The sequence below is a fragment of the Sporothrix schenckii genome (assembly GCF_000961545.1).
Source record: "Sporothrix schenckii 1099-18 chromosome Unknown Cont44, whole genome shotgun sequence".
NCBI classification, from domain to species: domain Eukaryota; kingdom Fungi; phylum Ascomycota; class Sordariomycetes; order Ophiostomatales; family Ophiostomataceae; genus Sporothrix; species Sporothrix schenckii.
In genome coordinates, this window is record NW_015971145.1 from 72,259 (window position 1) to 95,391 (window position 23,133).

At 53.7% G+C, this 23,133-nt stretch overlaps 7 protein-coding genes across 7 annotated transcripts; 2 read left to right on the forward strand and 5 right to left on the reverse strand.

Moving 5' to 3' along the window:
- Positions 1 to 403: 403 nt before the first annotated feature.
- On the forward strand, positions 404 to 2,647 carry SPSK_08686 (ubiquitin carboxyl-terminal hydrolase 16; the record flags this gene model as incomplete). The annotated part of the gene is made up of 1 exon (XM_016735275.1): positions 404 to 2,647. The coding sequence occupies one exon, from the start codon at positions 404 to 406 to the stop codon at positions 2,645 to 2,647; it is 2,244 nt and encodes a 747-aa protein (XP_016586754.1).
- A 1,129-nt stretch (positions 2,648 to 3,776) lies between these two features.
- Positions 3,777 to 5,173, reverse strand: SPSK_09228 (uncharacterized protein; the record flags this gene model as incomplete). The annotated part of the gene is made up of 2 exons (XM_016735804.1): positions 3,777 to 5,018; positions 5,108 to 5,173. The coding sequence occupies 2 exons, from the start codon at positions 5,171 to 5,173 to the stop codon at positions 3,777 to 3,779; spliced, it is 1,308 nt and encodes a 435-aa protein (XP_016586755.1).
- A 1,732-nt stretch (positions 5,174 to 6,905) lies between these two features.
- SPSK_08601 (uncharacterized protein) lies at positions 6,906 to 9,386 on the reverse strand (the record flags this gene model as incomplete). The annotated part of the gene is made up of 1 exon (XM_016735193.1): positions 6,906 to 9,386. One exon carries the CDS (start codon positions 9,384 to 9,386, stop codon positions 6,906 to 6,908), a length of 2,481 nt encoding a protein of 826 aa, XP_016586756.1.
- A 2,391-nt stretch (positions 9,387 to 11,777) lies between these two features.
- SPSK_08892 (uncharacterized protein) lies at positions 11,778 to 13,630 on the reverse strand (the record flags this gene model as incomplete). The annotated part of the gene is made up of 2 exons (XM_016735478.1): positions 11,778 to 12,944; positions 13,028 to 13,630. The coding sequence occupies 2 exons, from the start codon at positions 13,628 to 13,630 to the stop codon at positions 11,778 to 11,780; spliced, it is 1,770 nt and encodes a 589-aa protein (XP_016586757.1).
- Positions 13,631 to 15,468: 1,838 nt separating this feature from the next.
- SPSK_08972 (Polyamine transport protein, recognizes spermine, putrescine, and spermidine) lies at positions 15,469 to 17,204 on the reverse strand (the record flags this gene model as incomplete). Its single annotated transcript, XM_016735554.1, has 2 exons — positions 15,469 to 16,366; positions 16,438 to 17,204. 2 exons carry the CDS (start codon positions 17,202 to 17,204, stop codon positions 15,469 to 15,471), a joined length of 1,665 nt encoding a protein of 554 aa, XP_016586758.1.
- Positions 17,205 to 19,429: 2,225 nt separating this feature from the next.
- On the reverse strand, positions 19,430 to 21,151 carry SPSK_08978 (uncharacterized protein; the record flags this gene model as incomplete). Its single annotated transcript, XM_016735560.1, has 1 exon — positions 19,430 to 21,151. The coding sequence occupies one exon, from the start codon at positions 21,149 to 21,151 to the stop codon at positions 19,430 to 19,432; it is 1,722 nt and encodes a 573-aa protein (XP_016586759.1).
- Positions 21,152 to 22,538: 1,387 nt separating this feature from the next.
- On the forward strand, positions 22,539 to 23,129 carry SPSK_09874 (oligoribonuclease; the record flags this gene model as incomplete). The annotated part of the gene is made up of 1 exon (XM_016736441.1): positions 22,539 to 23,129. The coding sequence occupies one exon, from the start codon at positions 22,539 to 22,541 to the stop codon at positions 23,127 to 23,129; it is 591 nt and encodes a 196-aa protein (XP_016586760.1).
- Between the last annotated feature and the right edge of the window lie 4 nt (positions 23,130 to 23,133).

Below are 23,133 nucleotides of genomic sequence, written 5' to 3' on the forward strand. Positions count from 1 at the left end.
ACTTGCACTGCAGGCGAGAAAATAAGCCCAAACAACACGGCGAATTCGCCATTGGCGTTAACTCTGCGCACTCACACTGAGCATTACTCTTCTCGCTTTCGCCCGGGCGTCGCAGCCTTTCTCCCCGACCGCCGAATGTCCCGCGGTTTCCGCCAATTCTGAGCGCCACGACCGCCACGACTACTTTTGTCACCTTTGCGACAAAGGGCCGCGGCATTGTCCCTACCCTGCTCCTCCACATATTTTCCCCGTCTTTTCCTGTGGTGTACACATATCCAACAACCCAACGTACGGTCGTCCCTTCTCCGATAGAGACCAGCACCTCTCGAGCCTTCAACATCACACTCGAGCATCCGCTTATCGTCCGCATTTGAGCCTGCTGCAGAACACTCTCTCGGGCCAGATGCCAGACAAGGGCCTTTCCGTCGCGACCTACGCGGCTGGAGCGTCGCTGGCCACCATTGCTCTTGTCTACGTCTTTGCGCCCACATACTTCATCGACAACACTCCTCACAGCTCCAGCAATCCCCTCTCCGCCCTTACAAATCGTAAGACGGGTGTTGTCGGTCTTGCAAATGCCGCGAACGACTGTTTTATCAACTCCGTTCTTCAGGCACTAGCCGGTCTCGGCGACCTCCGAATATATCTCATCCGTGAAACACACCGCCGCAAAATTGACGACGCTGGCGTGTACACCAATGCTGTGCCCCATGATGCCGAAGACTCCGGTAGCGAAGGCGGACCCGGCCGCCGGCCCATGCCTGTGTGGAAAATCGAGGGCCTCCAGGCCGGTCTTGTCTCCAAAGGCCTCAAAGACATGATCGACCGGCTAAACGAGCGGCCGATCTACAAGAAGGTCATTACCGCCGGGCCATTTGTTCGTGTTCTCGAAATTGCATTTCAGCAGCGCATTAGTCGCCAACAGCAGGATGCGCAAGAGTTCCTGCAGGTCGTGGCCGAGCGCTTGTGCGACGAATACCACGCAGGGCGGCGAGCGCGTCGGTATGCGAGACAGCAAGCGGAGAGAGAGGTCTCTACAGGTGCACCTGTGCTGGGGGCGACCGGTGCGAATGTAGCAGGGCCTTCTGATGTGCTGAACAGCAACGCCGTCAACGAGAAGCTGGCCAGCATCGCCTCCGCCTCGGGAGGTGTCCAAGACTCACTATCAAGGCACGAAACCAAACAGAGTGAACTTGGCACCGGTGCCGAGAAAGACGACACCAGAAGTGAAGAGGAAGGCTTCCCGATGGAGGGCAAGATTGAGTCTCAGATTGAATGTCTCACCTGTGGTTTTAAGCCGCGGCCTTCTGAACAGGCATTTTGCACGTTGACGCTTAACGTGCCGCAGACCTCTTCCACTTCGCTCAGTGCTTGTTTTGACTCCATGCTGAAGACGGAGTACATTGACGAGTTCAAGTGCGAAAAGTGCAGGCTTGTCCATGCAAAACAGATGTTTGAGGCTGAGCTTGCCAAGTCCGGTTCGGAGTCATACCGTAACGAGGCAAAGCAGGCTATTGAGACGCTCCAGCAGGCCATCGACACTGACCCGGAACGGCCGCCGTCTGGTATCGCCCTACCCGATGCCCGTTATGCCCCTAAACGGCGTATTGCCAGACATTTCCGCCTCGTCAACTTTCCAAAGGTGCTCGCCATCCACCTCTCACGCTCGATCTACGACTCATCCAACCAGTCACAGAAGAACTCGGCCAAAGTTTCCTTTCCCGAGCGTCTTCCTCTGGGCAGCATTTTAAACCAGCGCAAATACAAGTTGATCAGCGTCGTAATGCACAAGGGAAGCCACCATAGTGGTCACTATGAATCATTCCGGCGACAAACAGTTGCCCCGCCCTACTCGAACCCGAACACGTTCCAGCCTTCTCAGATCTACTCGCCATCCAGTAGCCCTGTGGCGACAACACCAAAAATCGGTTCTTCAGATGCTTCGCTTGGCATCAGCTCACCATCATCGGCTCAACTAGTGGACAATGGTAGCCCGGTCTCTTCTACGGCAGAACTGCCCCAATCAGCAGCCGTCGAAACGAACGGCAGTCACATACCACACGACCAGCTAAATTTTCTACCCCCCAAAACAAATGCTGCAATTGGTAGGACATCGCGACCTTCAAGCTTGCGCGACCGCTCGTCGTCATCAAGCGCTTTGCCACGAGCTCCTACCTCGGCTCCTCGTGCACTTGCCAAGGAAGAAGACAGTAATGGTAGCAGCAACAATAATGATTCGGCCGGAGAAACGGCAAGCTTGCGGTCCATCACTCGATCGACCCTCTCCAGAATCACGTCTTCGTCTCGAAACGAAAGTCGCACTAGCAGCCGTGCTGGGAGTCGCAGTCGAAGCCGTAATGGGGGACTCACCGGGCGTCTCGCGCTGCGCCCCGGGAGCAAGGATGGCTCTGCAACAATCAATGGTGCCACCAGTAGCGGTAACGGCGCGGCCAGCAAAGAGAAAACACCTTCGACAGCATCCAACCCTGCGCTCCAACCTCGACCTAAAAAGAAGAAGTCGCCGGACCGATGGTGGCGGATCAGTGACGAGAAAGTGCGTGAGGCCAGCACGAAAGAGGTTCTTGGCATGCAGCGTGAGGTATACCTACTCTTCTACGAACTGGAACGGGACGCTTACATGGGCTGAGAATAGAACTTGATAGAGTCGCTTGCCACATTCGGACTGGTTTCTCTTTCTTGTTCATTTACATTTCTGTATGGATATTAACCTGATTTTTGTTGTTCTTGTTCTTTTATGGCAAACTGTTTGGTTTCCGCTTGCATTAAACGAGTCACAATATAGCATAATCGGCGCTGCGGTTGCGTTTGTTGCTTTTATGTACCGTCCGATAACTGGGCCTTCTGCTGCTATCTACATTTCTTCCTCTTTGTTATGGAGCTTGTCACTTCGGCGTCTCACCCAGCGAATTTGAGTATTTGAAACGATGCTGCCTGTTCATCGTTTTCAAGAGCTCGTGAGATCGGCTGCTGGTATTACCATAAGAGGCTGGTGCCTATGAGAGTGCCAGACACGATGACACTGGAAAATGCAGGTTTCTGACGCTTTTCCTAGATTTTGTCGTTCACGATGTGCTTGCTTAGTATGCTCCTATAAGGTAGGTCGACCGCATATTCGACAACAGCTACAAGCACAGGATAACTGCGCTCACGGGCAGCGCCGCAAAGGCCATGCTCATGACTGTGCTAATCTTTAGAGAGGCCAAGCACTCCTCGTTTCTTCCCATTTCATGTATAGAGCTCACTTCCACCCATTTCGCGCAAAATCGTCATCTAGAATGGTGTCTGTAACCACTTTCAAGCCGAGCAATTTACGTACTAGAGCAAATTGTCGTATTGTAACCATCAAGTTTCCTATTTCTCAATCTTCGTAATGCTACTGACTCGGGTCTCATCAGGGACAGATCAGCCATTATTAACTGTACGATTCATGAAGCGACTTGGCATGCGATGCATTAATAAACACCAAAGAATAAAAAGAATGCTGACATGAAAGGACAAGACATATATTGCGCCTCAATTTTAATCGATTTCTTGATTATTAGTAAAGTAACGCGCAAAACAAATTGGCATTAGCAATAAAAATTACTACACCCATGTTTCAAAGTTGAATAAAATAAAACTCAAGATACGATCAAACCAAGACATATACTTATGCCAAACCCAATTATGCAAAAAAGCGCTGCTACGTATGCTTTTAGTACACTTCATGCGAGCCCTAATTAATACGCTTTCTGACGGGTGATATTACGCGTCTCCTATTCACGCTGACCAAGGAACTCCTCGGCCATCTTGCTGGCCTCGGCTTCGGTGAGCGGCGCCGCCTTCTTGGCCGCCTCTGCCTTGGCACGGTCGAACCGCCACAGGCCGCCCGTTTTGTCACTATCACCGTTCGGGTGAAGCCCGACATTCGCAGCCAGGCTATCGAGGACAGGGTCGGACTCGCCTTCTGGCACGACAGAGAAGTACTGGCGCTCCCATACACGGCCCTCGGCCTTTTCGCTGGCGCGCATCTCGCGCTGGGCGTTCTCGATCTTGGTCTTCTCAGCGCTCAGCGTGTCGAGGTCGCCCTTGGCCACGGCGGCAGCGACATTCCGCCACGCGCGGCGGCTCTCAAGGGGATGCTGCTTCTCGATCGGCTGCACGTGGAGAGGCAGAGTCGGGGACTGGGCAGGTTCGAAGGTGGTGACAAGAGTGCTGCTGCTGTTGGACTTCGCAGGGCCCTTGTGAATCGAAAACGCCTTGGTCCACTGGCCCGACGCGTTGTACAGAACCTCCTTCTCACGGCCGGTCGGGTACAGCACGGCGGTGACGCTGTTTTTCTTGCCGCTGAGCCAGCCCTTGCCGCTGTAGTCGATGCGGGCCGTGTAGCCAGTGGACGACGTAATGTAGGAGCAGCCATCGAGCTCGACAAAGGGCGCGCCGAACAGGAGGCCCTCAATGTGCAGGCCGGGGAGAGTGATGAGGTACTTGTCGGGCTCAGCATCGCTAGTGCCGCCGTTACTGCTGGGAACGGGCACAGTCAGGACGGCATGGCCGATCTGCTTGATGATGATGGTGCTCTTGAACGAGGCTTTCTGGGCATTGTAGCCCTCAAGGTGGACGCCAGTGGGCACGTTGGTGATGCTATAGGCGGTGGCGGGTGGATGATGGCTAACCTGCTCGCTGACCAGCTCGGTGGTACCAGAGCCGTTGGGGGCCTCTGGGGACGCAGCATCGTCCTCCCACGTGCCGAGGAACAGCTCGCCGAGGAAGGGGTTGAGCGGCTTCTTCTCATTGCCGTACTGCTCGCTGCGGCTGGCATAGTGCTGCTTGAGGCAGGCAAGGAACCACTTGAGCACCAGGACAGCACGCTTCTCCGGGTCGGGCTCGTGGGCGGGGGCGGAGAACAAGGCGGGATGCTCGGCCCAATATGAGCTGAACTCGGTCAGACTCTTGGCGGAGACAATAAAAGGCGGGGCTGTCAGACTGGAGAGGTCGCCGTTGAACGATGCGATGGACTGTGACGACGGTTTCAGTGTTAGCAAAATGAAGTCGTAGTATGTCGTAGGATGGCAGGTCCTATACAGGGCGGGGGCGCATTGCTTACCTTGACGAACGAGGTCCAGCTACTGCCGCTTGCTTGGGCCGCAGGGGATTGCTGAGACGTATCCATATTATGAAAGGAGGTAACTGGGTTTGGTGAGGCTCGGTGGAAAACGATTTCGTGACAAGATGTTGAGAGTTGCAATGACCTTAAATTGGTTCGGAGTGACGATTTTTTTTGTTGAGGGGAACAGGACGTGAGCTAAACAATGCTTCTAGGAATCAGTCCAAGAAGCCAGTGACAGTGACAGCAGCTAAGCCGGTGACAGCAGCCCACGGAGCACAATGCAGTACTCCGGACGGTGTTTTAGCGGTTGGTTGCTTGGCTGGTAGTGGCTGGTCGCGCGTGGTACTGCAGGGAAGGAAGAGCGGATCGTAAAGTGGGTTCGGCGGTGTACGTACGTGGAGCACGTCGTCAGTATTGTCGCGTGAGGAAGGTACGGATGAAGGCCTGTGAGGAGGTGGAAGGGCAGTTAAGTAGTGCCTGAAAATCGAACAGAAGTGTGAGTGAAATTAGTTAGACACAAAAGAAAAAAATCTGTGACGATTGAAATGGAAAGGACGAGATAGAAGTAGACATCAAATAGGACTGGTGGCGATGACGACGATACCTGACAAAACAAGGTTGGCGACCAGCGAATTTGCGACTGAGACAACTGGAACAGCCGAATCCGGGGCAGGACCTGGAATGTGTGCTGCGCATCACTGAAGCAGGTGTTGTGGGTCTATTGTGGTGGGGTTTCCCACTTGCGACACAGCCACGAGTGTACGTCCCTTGACGTCAGAGTTGGAATTATTTGCGCGGGAAGTCACCTGACATGCTGAGGCAAATTTGGCGGCTCCCGATTGGCTACAGGCTTACACGACGTCTGAGCTAGGTGGTGTATTTTATGTGAACTGACTGCGATAAAAAGAGATATATATATGCCGGCAATACCTTGATACGAACTAAAATTATATAGCGATGCGAAGTAGAAGACTTCTTTATATGTGAATTTTGAATTATGGGTGAACTAGTGCATGAGATCTGGTTTTGGTAAAGCCTGCTCTTTGGATTTATGGCGGTATTTACAATAATCCATGTCCAATGAAAATATGTTTAGATGGTACCTACTCCGTGCAAATGTGAAGCTTGTCTGTTAAGAATTTCGCACTGAAGGAAATGAAGCAAAAGTGTCATGTTGTGTGGCGTATGTTACCATCGGCAGGACAATAAAGTCTTGCTCTCTCCGAACCTTGGCTGAGTCTCGCTTGAGCTGCTCTTCTTCGTGCTGCTACCACTGTTGGAAGGATTCCTTACCGAGCCCGTTGAGGTCCATCTCTGGCCCTTCATGCGTGCCAGAAAACCACCCCTCGCAATGTCCTTTGACGTACCAAAGGCATGATCAGCCGACGTGGTGTCCGCAACTTGTATGCTATTGGATCTGGAGGACGGCCGACTAATAAATCTTGAGGTCATCCTGGGCAACCCGCTCGAGGTGGCTCGCCGGCTCGGTGTGGAAACGCCGGTGATGGATGTCGTGTGCAACTTGTTGAAATTAGAGGCTTGGGAGATGGGAGAGGTAGGATATAGAAAGCACATCCATTGGAAGAAGATGGTAAGTAAAATAAAACAATGTAATAATTTATATCCAGAACGTGGTTTGATTAAGTAATAACATATTAGATAATATGTACAAAAAGAAAGAAGGCTCATAAGGTATAGATCTTAACATGACGTACAGGCATATGAATCGTCACAGCTCATAGAAAAACAAAAAGCAAAAAAAAAAAAAGGACAACACAAACAAACAGTAACAAATTTACAACGGCATAAAAACGTTGGACTGGCCGCATTGCGTCAGCTGCATCCAATCCCATACCTCCCCTCGGTCGCGCGCCAGCCAGATCTGATCCATGACAAACTCGCGAGTGCGACGTGCCGTCATCAGAGGACGTGCTTGGCACATTTCACCAAACAGTGTGGCTGCAAGTGCGCGGTCCTCAGGCTGGTCAAGCTCGCAGGCGGCGACAAACAGCGGCCATAGCGAGAGCTTGATGTCTTCAGCAGGGCCGTTGATGTGCAACATAACCTCGTAAGCCATGGAGAGGGCGATCCGGTCGCCCTCGCGCGAGGAGCCGGGGCGGTTGAAGAGGCGGTACAAATAGAGCAAAGTGGCTGCACGCCAGGCAGAAGCGTGCAAAAGAAGGGTGCGGGAGGTCTGGATGGACAGAGAGCTATCGTGGACGGGGCGCCACATGAGGAGCTGAGCGCGGATGGTGGCTTCGCGCTCGGCGAGGTTGGATCGTTGAGTGAGATGAAGCGGGCCATTGCCAGTAGCTGATTCAGCGAAGAAGGCGCTGCTACCGTCACCGAAAAGCCGGTCATCGTCGAGATCGGCCGCACCAATACCGGATGCCGTAGTCGCCACGGAGGGAAGACTCGGGTCGTGGTGCTGATGGTGACTACTGTGGGAGGTGCCCGCGGCGGCAGCAGCGGCAACCACAGCGGCCGCTGGAATGCCGCCCGTGCTTCGGTGGAAAGCATCGTTGTTCAGGATGGCTTGCACATCGCCCGCCAGCTCGGCCAGCTTGTACAAAATAGGCGTCAGAGTCGCGGTTAATCCGAAGAGGCGGTCTGCGTGGCGCATAGCGTAATCGTCGAGCCAGGTCGAAGGCTGTATCTTTGGTCGTTGCATGCGCGACAGCGAGTGCAGCAGGTCTTGGCGTGCGACACCCTTGGCGAAGTACTTTGCCGTTGTGCTTATTTCGCGGCCGGCACGCGTGTGAAACTCGAGGATCATGGCGACATTTTCGATGAGCGACGGCAGCGAGCTGGCCTTGCCATCGGAGTTGGGGTTCGTCAGCTCGGCGCCGCAAAGCGCCAGGAGGAGCAGCAGCACCAGTTCAGGGCTAGTACCGTCTTCGTTGAGCAGGCGCAGGCGGCTCAGCAGGCGGGCCTTGCGGTGCGACGCAATGTTGCTATCGGGATTGTCGCCGGCCATCTCTTTGATGTAGTTCTCGCCAATGGCACACAAAGAATCGCCGACAACAATGGGGCTGACTTGTAGTAGTGACAGTACGGCGCCGTTCATCTCGTTGATGAACATGCTGTTATTCATGACCATCTCAGTAGGATGGCGCAGAAAGTATATCTCGATGAAGGGCTTGTCTTTGGCAAGGATTCCGTTGAGCGGCATGAAGCTGGGGCCTCGGACGGGTGCGGGTGTTGGTGGCGACCAAAAGCTAGAAACGTCGAGCACGGGTGTTCTGGACATGGCGGCGGCGGCAGGGCCGATCAGGCGACGTCCATTGGGGCCGACAAGAGACCGGCTGTTTTCAGACGAACCTCCACTGTCAGAGGACAATGCCGGCGATAGAGATAGTGGTGTGACACGGCTTGTAGCATGGTTTGCAACAAGGTTGGCGGCGTCAGGAGTGACGCGCTCGCCGTCAACGGTGCCGCTCCGTTCGGCGTCGAGAAAGGCGCTGTGGACGATGCTTCCGTCCAGGCCAACACTATTGTGGTGATATGTTGAAGAGGGTGATGCAGCATTGCCTGTGTGATGTGCTGGCGGGAGCATGTGGGACCAGTTCAAACCACCACCCATCATGATGGAGACCACGGGCCCCGGCGTCTTTGATGATGTGACATGGGCCATTGTGGTGAAAGGGCTGCCCGGGAAAAAGCCTCCCGTAATTGGGGCAGGAGACGGCTGGCTGTAGGGGTTGTCGGTATCAGGCGTGGTGACGTTGATAGCAGGCAGCTCGATTGGGGCCCACGGGATGTCGGCAGAACGGTCATCGGCGATTTGTGCGGCGGTAGCAATGGTCTCCGGAAGAATGGAGACGACAATGGTCGAGGTATTCATGGTCATTGGCGCCACGGACGACATGAAAGCTATACCCCGGGCGCGTGGACGGGCGTAAGGCATGTAGGGCGAGGTCGGCGACAGTGCCAATCCGCTGCCACCGATGCCGTTATACCGACCAGCACCCACAGAAGAACCAGGACTTTCCATCCCCCCCACTCCCAGATGACTGTCACGACGTGCCCTTAACGGCGTCTGGGCCATGGGCTGCAGGGGGTTGTGGTGGTTGTGGTGGCTGTTGGCGTTGTTGAGACTGCTGCCAGCCAGACTGGTAGCACCGCCGGGTCCCCTCAGAATTTTGCCCGTGGTGTCCAGATAGCCTCGACACTTCCGGCTGCGGCGCATGCAGGTGCCGCAGGCGGGGTGGACCTCGTCGCATTTGATCTTGGCCTGTTTGCAGTCGATACAGCCCTTGCGAGAGCGTGTAGTCATGGTTGCTGCCAGGGGGCGCGCTGGTATAGAAGTACCGTGCCTCTAGTGTGTATATTTTCTATCCACGAAAGGTGCATCCGGCTGAAGAGTCTGCAACGTGTACTCACCTTCCCTTTGGGTGTGCAGCTCGCGGTATGGTTGGTCGGGTGCTCGTTTCTTGGTTCCGCTCGATCTCTCGGCTCTTTCAGCTCGTTCCGCCGCCGATCGATACGAATGAAACTGCAACAGCAACGAACAAGGCTGGGAAACGACCAAAGAGGAGCCCTACGTAGGAGACGAGATTACCGATAACCTCCAGTGGCCTGAATGGCAGTCAGTGCAGTGGCCAAATGGGTCCGGCCAGCCTGGAGGGACTATATGTATCTGAAAGAGGCACGTATCCAAGCCTGTAACACGGGTGCGTGCTGCATGCAGGCGGCCGTACCGTGGCTGTTGTCGACGGTGTGTCGTCGCCGCTTCTCGTCGATGCATTGTGTGGAGATGCAGAGAGACACCGCCGAAGAGGTGAAAGACTCGTTGGTGACTTGGTGTCTTGGGGCCTGCTTAGGGCCTCGGCGCTTGCATTGGTTCTGACCATAAACCGTCAATGGCCGGCCGAAATACGGCAGCGCTTGCTTGCGAGAACAACCCTGGAATAGGAAGCAGGGCGCAACGACGGGTGGAGCCCGGATGCAACGATGCACCTGGCACCCCGCTGTTCTTCGTAATTGGCTGACAGGTATAACATGCTGGACCTGCCATGCGATGGCCAGCCTAATTGGGAGAGAATGAGCACAGGGCTACCTTCGTGTGAAGAAAATACTTGTAGCAGAAAGGGAAAGCGGGGACGGGGGCTGTCACGGTGTCGGAAAGAGCCATGGGCGGCATAGGCTATCGCGTAGGCCCAAGATGCTACCAAGAAAGCGTGTACAGCGTCGGAAGTCGGTGACAGTCACTGGCCACATTAGCGGAGAAGGTTGTTCATGTAAAATAAGATTGCCGGTGCCAGTGTAATGATCGTGCAGCCAGTTTGTGGTGCTATCTAATCCGACTCTCCGGTCAGTCTGAATGCGTACCTGCGACTTTATTAGATTGTGACTCTAGGGCCATTATCAGGCCCAGCTTTCTAAGGCTGGCGGTTCACCGCCCCACATTGCAACTTGTTTGGCTTGATCAGAGATGCCAGCTCCAACTAGGACATGGCTAAGGATGTTGCGATTTTATTCAGCCTTGCACTGGAGTCGCAGTCGTCCTGGCCCTGTTAGTTCGAAAGTTCGTATGACTGCTTCCCTCTAAAGCTTGTCCAATGTGTGCCGTGTTCTCTCTTGATTTCAAGTCGATCGTGGTCCCTGAACACTCAGCTGGTTCTTCTTAGTCGCCTTCGTTGTATTCTGTCGATACAAAAGCTGGATGGCACAAACACGACCTGAAGAGCCCTAAATACCCCCAATGTCGAAAACGATGTTTGGCTAGTTATGTGGGCACGATTTCTAAGAAAAGCAGGTGCAATTTCATCGACCGCGTGCTCGCGCTCCAAGTCCGGCTACGGACTGCCCAGCGGAGCAAGGCATCATCCCTCTTTGCAACGGTAACACGTCAGAGCTCGACAGACAAGATGCTCTCGGAAAGCTTAATCAAAAGACGCAAAAAGAACACAGCTTGGTAGCTGTGCCTGTTCAGAATTCGATTGTCACGTCCATACGACCGCCCAAGCCCTGTCGATAGGTAGCTGGCTGGCATTTACAGCGGTCTCCATCGGTGATTTTAGCGACGGCGGTTGCGTCTAATAGTCGCTATCGCAGATAGCATACGCGATATGGACGAGTGAAGTAAGGCATCAAGGACCTAACAATAGACTATTGTGGAGAGCAATCAGCTGGAGAACCGTTGGTGTTTTCACATGATGCTGTCGGACCAAGCAAGCCACCAATCGCGCGTATAACGACAAGATGCCCAAAGACATTGGAGTTGTTCTCGGTAGTTCTGAGTTGCGATTTCAAAGCTGGCAACGGATTGGCTGTCAATGAGATATCTGACAAAATGAGGATGAAAATAATGGAGCATGGTGGCCACTTGTATGCTCTCGTCGTTGGTCGCTTTACACGAACAGCACATGTCTGATCATCAGTTCGTGCAGCGAAGAGGTGTGGGATTTATGTTGTTCACGAGACGACTGCATGAGGAAACAACTTCCTCCTCGTATACCACTACAAAGAATTGTTTTCTATTACTACCATACGCTGGCCCAAATCGGGGTATCCAAAAATATATGTACTAAGACCGAGACCATAAATACCCAGAAGCACCCCAAAAGCACCCCATAGATGCTCCGCTAAGATTTCAAAAATACACGGTAAACAAAATGAATCAATATGCCGCTAATTGACGACTCCGAGACACCGACAGCACCGATCACAGGGTGCCGCTGGGGTTGTAGCGAAATTCATACTTGTCTCCGCGCTCAGTCCACGACACGCCGTCGCGTTGGCCACATCGCCCCACGAGCTGCCGTAATAGGGCCACGTTGACACCCGAATACTTGGTCGACGTGGTCTCGGTCGTTGACGATGCTGGTTCGGTCGAGGGGGGTGCGACGCCTGTACTCTCGTCCTCACCAACAACAAACCAGGGGCTGGTGGTGCACGTCTGCTCGCCGGCGTTCCATGTCCATGCGAGACACTTGCTGTTGTACGAGTAGAGGCCGGCGAAGCGCCTCTGGAAGCCATCGGCGCCCATCGCATCATCGCCTTCGCCATCGTCGCCGGCACACAGCACTCGGCATGCCTCGGGCGAGCCGACATTCTCGGTGACGGACGCCACGAGCGCCGACGAAGACGAGTCATCGCCAGGGGCACCAACAAAATCACGTCCACGGTGGATCGGCTGGTGGTGCAGTGCTGCCACCGTGGGCCGTCCGTAGAGGGCCCAGAGATCACCCCAGGCTATGGGCGGAGCAAGGAAACCCGGAGACGTAGCGTCGCTAGGCGTACCACCGCGCTGGCCGGGGTCGATCTGCCGAAACACGGCGCCAACGCTTCGCATCTGTTCTGGTTTTGCGAGCGCGTGGAACGACACGAGCGGCATGCAGAACCGGTCAGCACTTATGCGCGTGGCACGAGGGCGCGCTCCGTTGAACAGACGAGCAAACCGCTCGTCAAGATACACGCCGACCCTCATCAATGTGGTTGCTAGCAGTTTGTCACCCCAAGTTTCCGTTATGGAATCGACATATGCCTGGTGTAAAAGTGGCGGAGCCAGACCAGATTTGTAAGAATTGGTGGTGATGCCTTGCTGTCTGTTCGAGGCCGCTGCCGCTGCCGCCACCGCTAGTACTCGACTGCTGCCGCTCCCCAAAAGCAGAGTGACGGCTTCCCGCGAGAGGACAATCGCCGAACCACCATGAGCAAACCGTCCCCGGAAATCACCAACAGCATTACCGATGTAGTGGGGTACGGAATGGTCGAGATGTGCAAGCAGAAGGCGCAATGATGACGGAATCACAAACGTGTCATCGTCGAGTAGGAGGTACCAGTTCTTGTTTGGCATGGTCTGGTATGCGAGTTCAAGGCCGGGTATAAACTGAGGTGACGCATGTTAGTCTTGAAAAGGAAAAAAAAAAAAAAAAAAAAAAAACCGAAACTACTAGAGTCCCGTGTCCTCACCTTCATAGCATCCAGTTCCCACCCGTCTGACTTGCTGATCCGCATGGCCTCCACGTCATCACCGGCATGTACTGCCGCGGCCAGTGCCCGGTATTTCTCCGCCCGAGCGCAGTTTGCTCGCGAGCCCAGGATGCCGCTTTCAAGGACCGGTGCAATGACATCGTGCACAAAGATCTGTTCACCCTTGTCTCCGTAAACAACCTCGCCCGCCCAATCCCCAATCACAATCATATTGTTGCCATCGACTGTGTGTGGCCGCAAGCCGAGAGCCTCGATCTGGGCGCCCACACGATGCTGTGTGCCATAGCCGGTCTTGAGGATGACACCGACATCGTCATAGAGGGCGGGGAGGTAACGTCCGCTTGCCGGTAAAGAGTTCGAAGGGCTTGTCGCGTTCCCTAATGGCGCAAGAGTCCAGGCTTCAAGGGATTGTGGGGGCTGTGCAAATGTGTTCACAACGCGTTGTGAGTTGAAGCGCACGGATAGCCGCAATGTGCTGTCATAGGGGAGGAAGTAGTAGCAAACAGCAAGGAGGACGATGACAACGACGCCCGGGCGCGTCCAGTAGCGCCGGTGGCGGACTGGGGATATTCTTCGTCGCATCTCGCCGGCGGGGTCTGTGAAAAAGAGGACGCAGAGAGGAACAGGAATAAGAGTGGAAAAGACGTCCTCGAGAGCGAAAGAAAAGGAACATAAGAATAAGAATAAATAGAGAGGAGAAGTGAGCGAAGAAGAGCGAGCGTGGCCACGCCGACCAAAGATGTTAAAGCAAGGAGTAAAGAGGAGTCAAGCACATGAATACAACGATCACAAAAAAATCAAAAGTAAGGAACGGGTAAGGACGAGTCGCTAGATCGAGCAACCCATGCCGAGGGATCGGCGGCTGGTGCAGCGCCCTCACTGTCCAAATAATCCGTACCTTGTTATGTTCGGGAGGCGTTTAGTTATGTAGTCGTCCTTCCTTGCGATCCATAGAAGACCTCGTTCTAGTGGTTCTGGTGAGACTTTTGAAGGCCCTTCTTCCGTCTCTCCGCTCCTTATTCCAGACAGATGTGTGACGGTTACTCCAAAGGGAGGGGTGCGAGGCGTCACAAGGTAGACAACGCGACGGAAAGGGCAGGGAAAGTGGGGAGACAATGAGGAAAAGCAAGCAAAGTTAGGAAGAAAGCTGCCAGGCCACGAATTTGCACATGCGCAAAAAGGGCACGGTAAAAGGTTAAAAGTAGCGCCACCTCTGGCTGGGGAAGTGGAGGAAGTCTTGACGGCAGGCCAAGACGGAAAGATGGCAAAACAGGACTTGTGGAAACCCTAACTGGTAAAAGGGGAGACGGGAGCAGGGGAGAAACAAGGAAACTGGGGTATCTCTCTCCTGGCGCAGATCGAAAGTAAAATTCATAAACTGGACCTGGACCGGTCTGGCTCCCTTCTACAAGTGCCTTCGCAGAGACATGCTTCCCATGTTTAACTGACCACTTGGGACTGGACAGGAAGGGATCGGCCGGCATGAATGCACTCAATAGCGATGCGGTTGGCAGTGTGTTGGCTGATTCGCATTGTTGCCCATTCTGCCACTCTGCAAATTGAATCCTGGGCAAGAGAAGAACTTTGATGGTCAAACCAGTTTTCCACATTGAAGCGTTACGAGCCAAAGCACAACATGACGTTGTGGACAGGTTATCGCATGGAAGAATACCGGCGAGCAACGCGAAGAACTGCTGTCGTTTGACCACTTACTTCGTTGGGAAGGGTGTTGTCGTTTTCCTGTCACTGATTAGCGTCTATGATAACTGACCTATTGGAGGGAAGGGGGAAGGCTAGTACGACGCAGAGGACGAAACAGCACCCGAATGTCAGCTCCAATTTTCAAAGGGGGATTTGAATGCTCGCGCCGAGCAGGCGGGAGGACCCGGAGAGGGTGGGAAGAGGACGGACAAACTGTGAAGAATTGAGGTTCACGAGATTCTAGAACGAAGATCTTTTGTTTTCCCTTTCCCTTACGTTTGCTTTCAGCTATTTCCTTCCCCTTTCACAATTTCGTGACTGCTATTTGTGGCCAGCGGTGAACACGATGCGCTCAGAGTTTTCGGAAGGAACGATCGCACCGCCCAATCAACGCGGTGAAGCGCCAAGGAGGAACAACAACGCATACGCTATCGGTGAAACGCGATATGTGAAACACCAATTCCTTCCAAATTCTTGAAGCCGTCGATTCCCCCGGTCTATCGAATTAAAATGCTGGGTACAGGAAGTGCTTCGTTTCAACAAGACATGCTAATCGCTGGTAGAGAGTCGTTCAGAATGAGTACGAATGGAGAAAAGCAAAAAGCAAGCTAAGTAGCAAGAAAAGGAATACAGGCTTATTTACAGAATACAACAGACAACGCATAGCCAACGAGCCACAAGCCACAACATTTAGCTCAAGCGCTCACAACATGTTCCATCTACGTGTACCGGCTGTGTGCGCGAATGCGCTCTCCGAACTTGAAGAACAGCCACGGTACTGGAAGCAGCGCGATAGCCACAAACCCCAGAAGACTGCTTGCCCAGTTGATGCCGAGCTTCTCATACATCTGGATTGTGAAGAGCGGGAAGACACTAGCAAGCGAGTAACGGGCCAGACTGTTGGCGCTGGCGCTGCTGGCAACAAAGGAGCCGGTGAAGGTGTCGCCCATGTACTGCATCAGGCTGATAAAGATGCAGATGTTGCCCCATGCAAACGGCACAATGGCGAGAACGGTGCTGATCCAGTGGGCACGGTGGTAGCCAGACCAGCCGAACCAAAAAAGGCCGATCGGCAGGCCGAAACTGCCAATCATAGCAGCGTACAGGCGGTGCTCGGGCGGCGGCGAGTTCGGGTGGAAGCGCGGTACCTGGCGCTTCTTATATATGAAGACGTCCGTCAGAATCACGGTGAGCAGACCCAGAACGGAGCCAACAATGATGCTGACAAAGACGAGACCGCTCTCTTCACGGCCGAAGCCGTATGTGACTTGGAAAACATAAGGCACAGCGGCGAAGAAGCTAAAGAGAGTGGCAAATTCGCAGGCCACATAGAGGCACGACAGGCCAACGATGGGCTCGGCGACCAGCATGTGCAGGGGGCGGATGAGGCCGACAGTGAGGAAACCGTGTATGCGCTGCGGCCAAGTTATGTGGGGACGACGGTCCTCGGCGGGAAGAGCAATACCGAGCTCCTTGGCGCGGCGGCGCTTGAGGACCGGGTGGTAGGTTTCGCGGCCGAACGCAATCGTTACGAGGATGGAGAATGCGGCAAAGAAGACAATGGTCCACTCAGTCCAGCGCCAGCCTTTCCGGGTTGCAAAGGCACCGAGGACAGGACTGAACAGTTAGCTGAGCGATATCCAAAGGCAGCACAAATAACCAAGCAAAATTTTAACCACAACACTTACCCCATGCCGGGACCCAGGAAGGGTGTCACGATGAAGCAGGCCACAGGAAGACCGCGCTCAACAGGGCGGAACGTCTCGGTGAGCACGCCCGAGGCGATAGCCAGACTGGGCGACAGGGCAAAGCCGGCGAAGAAGCGCAGGGCGCATAGACCAGCGAGGGACGATGTAGGGACAAGAGCAGCACCCACTGTGAAGAGTAGGCCAATGGGGGTCCCGAACAGTAGGATACGGTGACGGCCGACAAGCTCGGACAGGGGCCCACCAATGACGACGGGACCAATGCCGAGTGCCAAAACATAAAACGTCAGCGGCAGAATAGCAGCGGTACTGCTGACGCCAAACTCAAGCATGAGATCGGTGTGAGCAGGGCTCATGATGGAGGTGCCGACGGAGGTTGTGAAGCCGACGCTTGCAAAGCTGGCCACTTGTGCCCACTTGCGGCCCTTGGACCAGTTATAGGGGTTTGCCGGATCAGTGGCCCAGTCCCAGACGACCGCATTACCCTCGGCATCAACGGTCAACGGCAGGGCATTGGAGCCATCGGTGTTGTTGCCGTCTTCTGCAGGAAGCTTTTCGTTGTCGACTTCTCCGGAATTCATGTCGACCATGGCGCCATCCGTTGCATGGCCTACAGCAATGCCAACACCCTCAACCGTAGCAGAGTCGCTACTACGGACTGAACGGCTGGCCAATTGCTCATTGTCGAGTCCTAAGAATGCAGTCGACGTTGTGCCGGCCGGTAACTGGGCGGACTCCAGATCGACCATTATGTGAGGAGGGCCGCGCTATGTTAATTGGTGTACAAGTGGCGGTAGGTACGGGCAGGTGTTGTTTTTGTGTATTCGGGGTCGATGAAGTTGTTGTGAAATTGGGCGTGAGGCTATCAAGTCATTGTGTCTGTAGAAAATGTCGGCTAGTTGCTTGACGTTTAAAAGGAAAAAATCGAGAGTGTAAAAGATATACAGAATCAACGAGAATAAAGAGTAAATGATTAGAATAATGGGAAATTAAAAAATAAAAAAATAAATAAATACTTAATATGACGAAAGGTCAACAAAATTATACAGTCTGGTTGAGAAGCGAAAGCCAGTACGAATGTAGCAAGTAAATAAAAGCAGAAAATGGACAGGGGCCCAACAGGTTTGGATAAGCGGCACTAAGACGGTCAGTGCAAGTTGCTTGTAGTGTGTTGCCGAGGAGCGGAGGATGATGAGAAAATGAGGAAACTACGAGCGGGGAATGAAAAGCAGTGCGACAGAACAAGAAAAATACCCGGCGGAGACTGGACATAAGCTGGGTGAAAGGGAAGTCGGCATCGATGAGAAATCTATACGACGTATATCGAAACCAGAATTCAACGGTCGAGCACTCTAAAATTCAAAACTCCAAGACGATCCCAAAATGGCAAATGGTGCAAAACGAGAAGAGGACTTGCATGGTGGTGTACTTGTCTGCCTACATATCGAGACAAGTCATCACCACCTAGCCGTGAAGGATGGAAAAGGCAAATAGCAAGTGGTGGTTCTTGGAGCGTACAGACCTGCATTCACTGTCCTTCCAAAACGAAGAAACCAACACGCCGTCCGGGCCAGTTTCCCGTCTTGGACACATTCGTCCATGTCCCCTATCAGCAAGCCGATAGTCTGATTTTCAGCTGGCGCACGGCGGCCTTTCCAATTGAGCTATCATTTAAGGTTACTGTTTTGCTTCATTTATTGACGTTTTTTTCTTGGTATATTCCCCTCCAGATTCTTTCTCAGAGAGACTAGTGATATCAGTCGGCGTCATCTGTTTCCAACCGATGTGCTATGGAATCGTACACAGATTTGGCCATCACACGTTGCTATGATGCAGTATTTACCGTTCTCCGTCCCTCTACCAGGAGCATAATGTTCTTCCCATGTCACTGGCCACCATAGATAACAAACAACGTCGGTATTACGCGATATTTCGAATGCTCGGCAAAATATAAAAACGACTCAGGGTAGACGAGCGTGGGATGCTATGACTGACGGCGGGAAAAAGATGCCGAGAAAGTTAATTGGGGTGCAAAAAGATGAGTAAACAATTTGATGTCCTCGGCAACTCCACGGACGGATCTAGTGCTCTTCTGTGCCCTCCGTCATCGTTAGCGTGGTGGCGTGGTCGCTCACAAGGCTGGCGAGTTGTGGCGCATTGTATCTTACGTAGCGTGACAGGGACTGCTAAGTTGGATTAAAGTGTCTGTTAGACCCTGCCGAGGTCACACCATGAGTTGTGTGAATACAGGCGCTCAATCATGAATCGCTATTCCAGATCGGGTGACATGGCAACCTCTTAGGATTGTGATGTTCAAAGTGAAATAAAAAGGAATAATAATTCAATACGGGGGAATACAAAGATGAAGAAAATAAAAACGGCGAGGAACATAAGAGGCCGCCGTCCCGCGTGTTGCAACCGCCGTCGCTACCCAGATGAGTCGTCAGATTTTATGCCCAAAAGCGATCAGATGAGGGTCTCGCTTCGCCTGAGCTCACGACTACCTCTTCTGCATTACCACATACAGGTCCACAGTGAAGACAATATTTTGTTTATCTCCAATAGTCTGGAAAGAAACAGGTATAAGTAGAAATGTGGCCGGCTCATGCCAATTCAGTATACAATTTGCTGGCATTAATTGTATGGACTGGCCATGAAATCACACACAGGCTTGATTGTTTTCGTCCCCTGCCGAACAGCTCCTCAGAGCGCGGCATATGCTCAACGAGGTCGTGGGTACAGAGCAAGTGCAAGTTGTCGACTCAATAGAAGCATATGGCAGACCAACGTGTCTCTCAAGGGCACGGTTGAATTCTTCGCGCGGGCATAGTACGAAACAAAGAGAAGCTCAGTTTTGTCATGATGATATGGCTTCCCACTGGGAGTCAAAATGTCTCCGGATAACCTTCACCTGCAATATCCTTATTGTTAAGGAGTAGCTCCTCCTTGTCCATACAGTATCCCCATTCAAAATTCAAGCAAGATGGCTCTCGACCTCCTTCTCCCACCACGGCGCCCAGTCCACGACAGTCTTACCGTTCCGTGCCGCTTCGGCGCAGAATACGAGAGCATGGCTGCGAATAATCTCCTCCATCGTGCACCCGATAATCTCGCGCTGCGCCTTCTCCGGAGCACAGCCGTGGTTCTTGACCCGGTCAACCGCCAGAATAAACTGCCGTGTCAAGCCGGCATCGCCACCGCCATGTCCCTTGCTTTCCATTGGTGGCCGGTGCACCGTTTTTAAACCTGTCTTGAAGTCTTCTACAGTGATCGTCTCTTGGTCGGCATAGATCTCGCCGTCCACACCGTAGAGGTTCGTATACCGATCGCACAGCTTTTTTGTTTGGGCCACCATGTGGAATGTGGCCGTCTTGGCGCCCCGGTGCTGCAACCGATCGGCGACGGGATTGGCAGAGGTGACTGCCGCGTCGGAACCACCATCCATCGGCAGCGGGTCTTCATCCCACGTCACGGTCACCACCTGATCGTCGCACACGTCGTTGTCGCTCTCAAACACGCACCGGCCAAACCAGTTGCGCTTGGCCACCTCGCTGTCGGGTGTCTCTGGACCGTAGTCTTCGGAGAGTGTCTTGAGCAGTGCCTCCTGTGCAGCGGCGTGTCCACCCTTGGAGGCGAAGTCTTCAATGTCTGGCAGCACAATCGACACCGGCCAGCGCTTGTTGCCGGCACCCAGGCCGCGCAGCTGGTCGCCCACATAGATACGCTTGGCCGAATACTTGCAGTCGGGCTCGGCTGGGCACGAAAGGCAGTTGGTCGCACTGCCAGCTGCCACCGGCTTGCGGCTCTTGCGGAAGAGTTGTAAGCTGCCAGACGAAGACACGGTCGACGGCAAATGAGGGACCTGGGACCCCGACGTGTACGATGCGGGCGAGCACAGCAGCCACAGCAACACGTCAATGTCGTGGCAGCTCTTTGTCAGCAAACTCGGCGCCGAGGTCTTCTCGCGACGCCAGTTGCCGCGTACATAGCTGTGTGTGAAGTGCCACCAGCCCACGGGCTCTGTGTGCACCACGCTGAGGACGTCGCCAATGACACGATCCTCGAGCAGCAGCTTGCGCAGCAATACGTTGTGGGGGCTGTAGCGCAGCACGTGGCCAATGGAGAAAACGTGCTTGCTGCCAAAGTTGCCCGAGCCGTCGGCTGCATTCGCCTTGAGCGCCCGGTGGATGGCCGCACAGTCTTCGATGGACGTGGCCAGCGGTTTCTCGCACATAATGTGCAAGCCGCCCAGTCCCACCAGGGCCTCAATCACCGCCCGGTGCATCTCGTCCTGCACGCAAATGAAGACGGCGTCCACGGCTTCGGGCACATTCGCTTCACCCGCCGCCGCGCGCTGCCGGCGTTGTTTCTCGTAGGTGACAAAGTCTTGCCAGTCGGCAAACGACTCGCCCTCGGCGGGCTCCGAACGACCATTGGCACCCCAGATGTGTCGGACGCCGAGGTCGTTGCGCTTGTAGGTGTCGGGTTCCACCACACCGACAACGATGCCGTTGCTCGCGGTTTCTGTGGTTTCGGCATAGGTGCGACCACGGGAGCCCGCACCGATGATAAGGACGCGAGGAGGCGAGGCGGACATGGGCGGTTTCTCCTTGGTCGCCAAGGGATCTCCACCATCGTCCCACTCGCCGCGCCGTGTTTCCTTTTGGGCTGCCGCGGATGTAGCGGAAGGAGCCATTGCAGTGGTTGGTGTTGGAAGGTAGAAAAGACGTTTTTGGGGTCAACAGTAATTCCTTGGCAGGGAATCGTTCTTATGGTAGGGAGCAATTATGCCACCAATGTGTTGATGTGGAATCGAAAAGAGGTTGAAGCCGTCTGGCAAATGTTCGTAGTCTTGCTTGTTGAGTTTTGTTCGCTGCTTACCCCTCAAATGAAAAGGTGGCCTCGGAGTCAAATTGCAATCGGCCACTTCACATCTAATCGTCGTTGGGAACAATTGTGCTGCCTGGTGGCTTACAGCGTTATGTCTAACTTAACTTGGGGAGGGGTTGGTCTCTCACGATCGCCTTTCCTTTTCTCTTCCGTCCACGTCGGGGCTCTGCCGCGATCGTCAAAAAAGGCAGGCAGCGAGAAAAGCTGAATGGGGAAGGTAGCAGGCTGCGCATCGCCCTGAATTAGACCCCGTGATAACCGTTGCAACTGCCCATTAAATCAAATGGCACGGACGAATAGGCGACATTGGATACCTCAGCAGGCAGGTTCAGGCGCTGGGAAAGGGCGCCAGGGGGTTGGCTCGGGTTAGGTATTCTAGGTAACACCCCGACACAACGGCATTCTATGATAGGCTCCCAACTCGCGACTTACTTCCCCATTCAGCGACACATTTTCCCATTGGACAATCCCCACTTTCCCCAACTTGGGTTTGGGCTGCCATGCCAAAGCTTAGTCAATTCGTCCTCTCTTCCTGCATGTGGCCTGCACTGTATTTCCCCCTCAGAGGTCTTCCTTCATCTTACGTTACAACTATCTAACCAGGCACTCTCTTGTGTTGACTTACCTTGTACTACGACCTACAACCAGGAGCTTTGTTTGAGGCTTTTTTTGTTTTCTTTTCTTTTTTGGATTTTGGATTTTGGAGACGTTCGGTCCTGCTTATCAACGCGGCCTAGATATCAAGAATCTGTACGACCTACAGAAAAAACCCTCTCTCAAATCAAGCAGAATCGGCGAGACTGAGTGTTCATAAATGAGCCGGCCATTGGCCCACAAACTAATTGACTCCCCGTCGTGTTCCTGAAAGTCCAGACTTGCCTGGCTACAGTCTCCTCTCGATAGGTCAATCGACAAGGAATCGCTACTAGAAACGCGAGACCAGAGTTCTATTCGTGAGACGGTCTCAGATACATATGATTATATCTTGGGGAGAGGGGGCCAGGAGAAAGCGTTAGGCCGATCGCAAGCCTCTAGAAGCCATGGCGAACTTCCCAAGACTTCCCCTCGTCTGGATTGACTGTGAGGTAACGTTTCCCGTTCCATATTTGCCTCCAGTCCATTGGCCATTAGCTGCGTCAGGTTTTTCACGTTTTGTACTTATGATTTTTCATGCATATTAATCCCTTCTGCAGATGACCGGCCTGGATCCTGACAATGATGTCATCCTAGAAATCTACTGCTTCATTACAGACGGAAAGCTCAACCTTGTCAAGATGGGCGATGCCGTCGACGGCGACAAGCTAGATAAGAATGAAGCCGCGAGAGAGGATCCCGGCTGGGGTGCTATCATCCACGTCGACAAGGCTCGCCTCGACCAGATGGACGCGTGGTGTACTGACCACCACGGCCGTAGTGGCCTCACAGGCGCCGTTCTGGCATCTACGATGACACATGAAGAAGCCGCAGATGGCTTGTTGGAGTACATCCGCCAGTTTATTCCCAAGCCACGCTTAGGTCTGCTCGCCGGCAGCAGCGTACATGCCGACAAAGCATTCCTGCGGAGAGCGCCCTACGACCGTGTAATGGATTACCTTCATTACCGGATCCTGGACGTGAGCACGATCAAAGAGGCCGTTAAACGGTGGGCGCCACCAGAACCCGAGGGCGAGACAACAAGAAAAGAACGCCACAAAGAGAGCAAGCATCGGGCGCGGGACGATATCCTAGACAGCATCGCCGAGGCGCGGCGTTACAAGCATATGCTTTTCCGGGATGGCGACTAGTGGG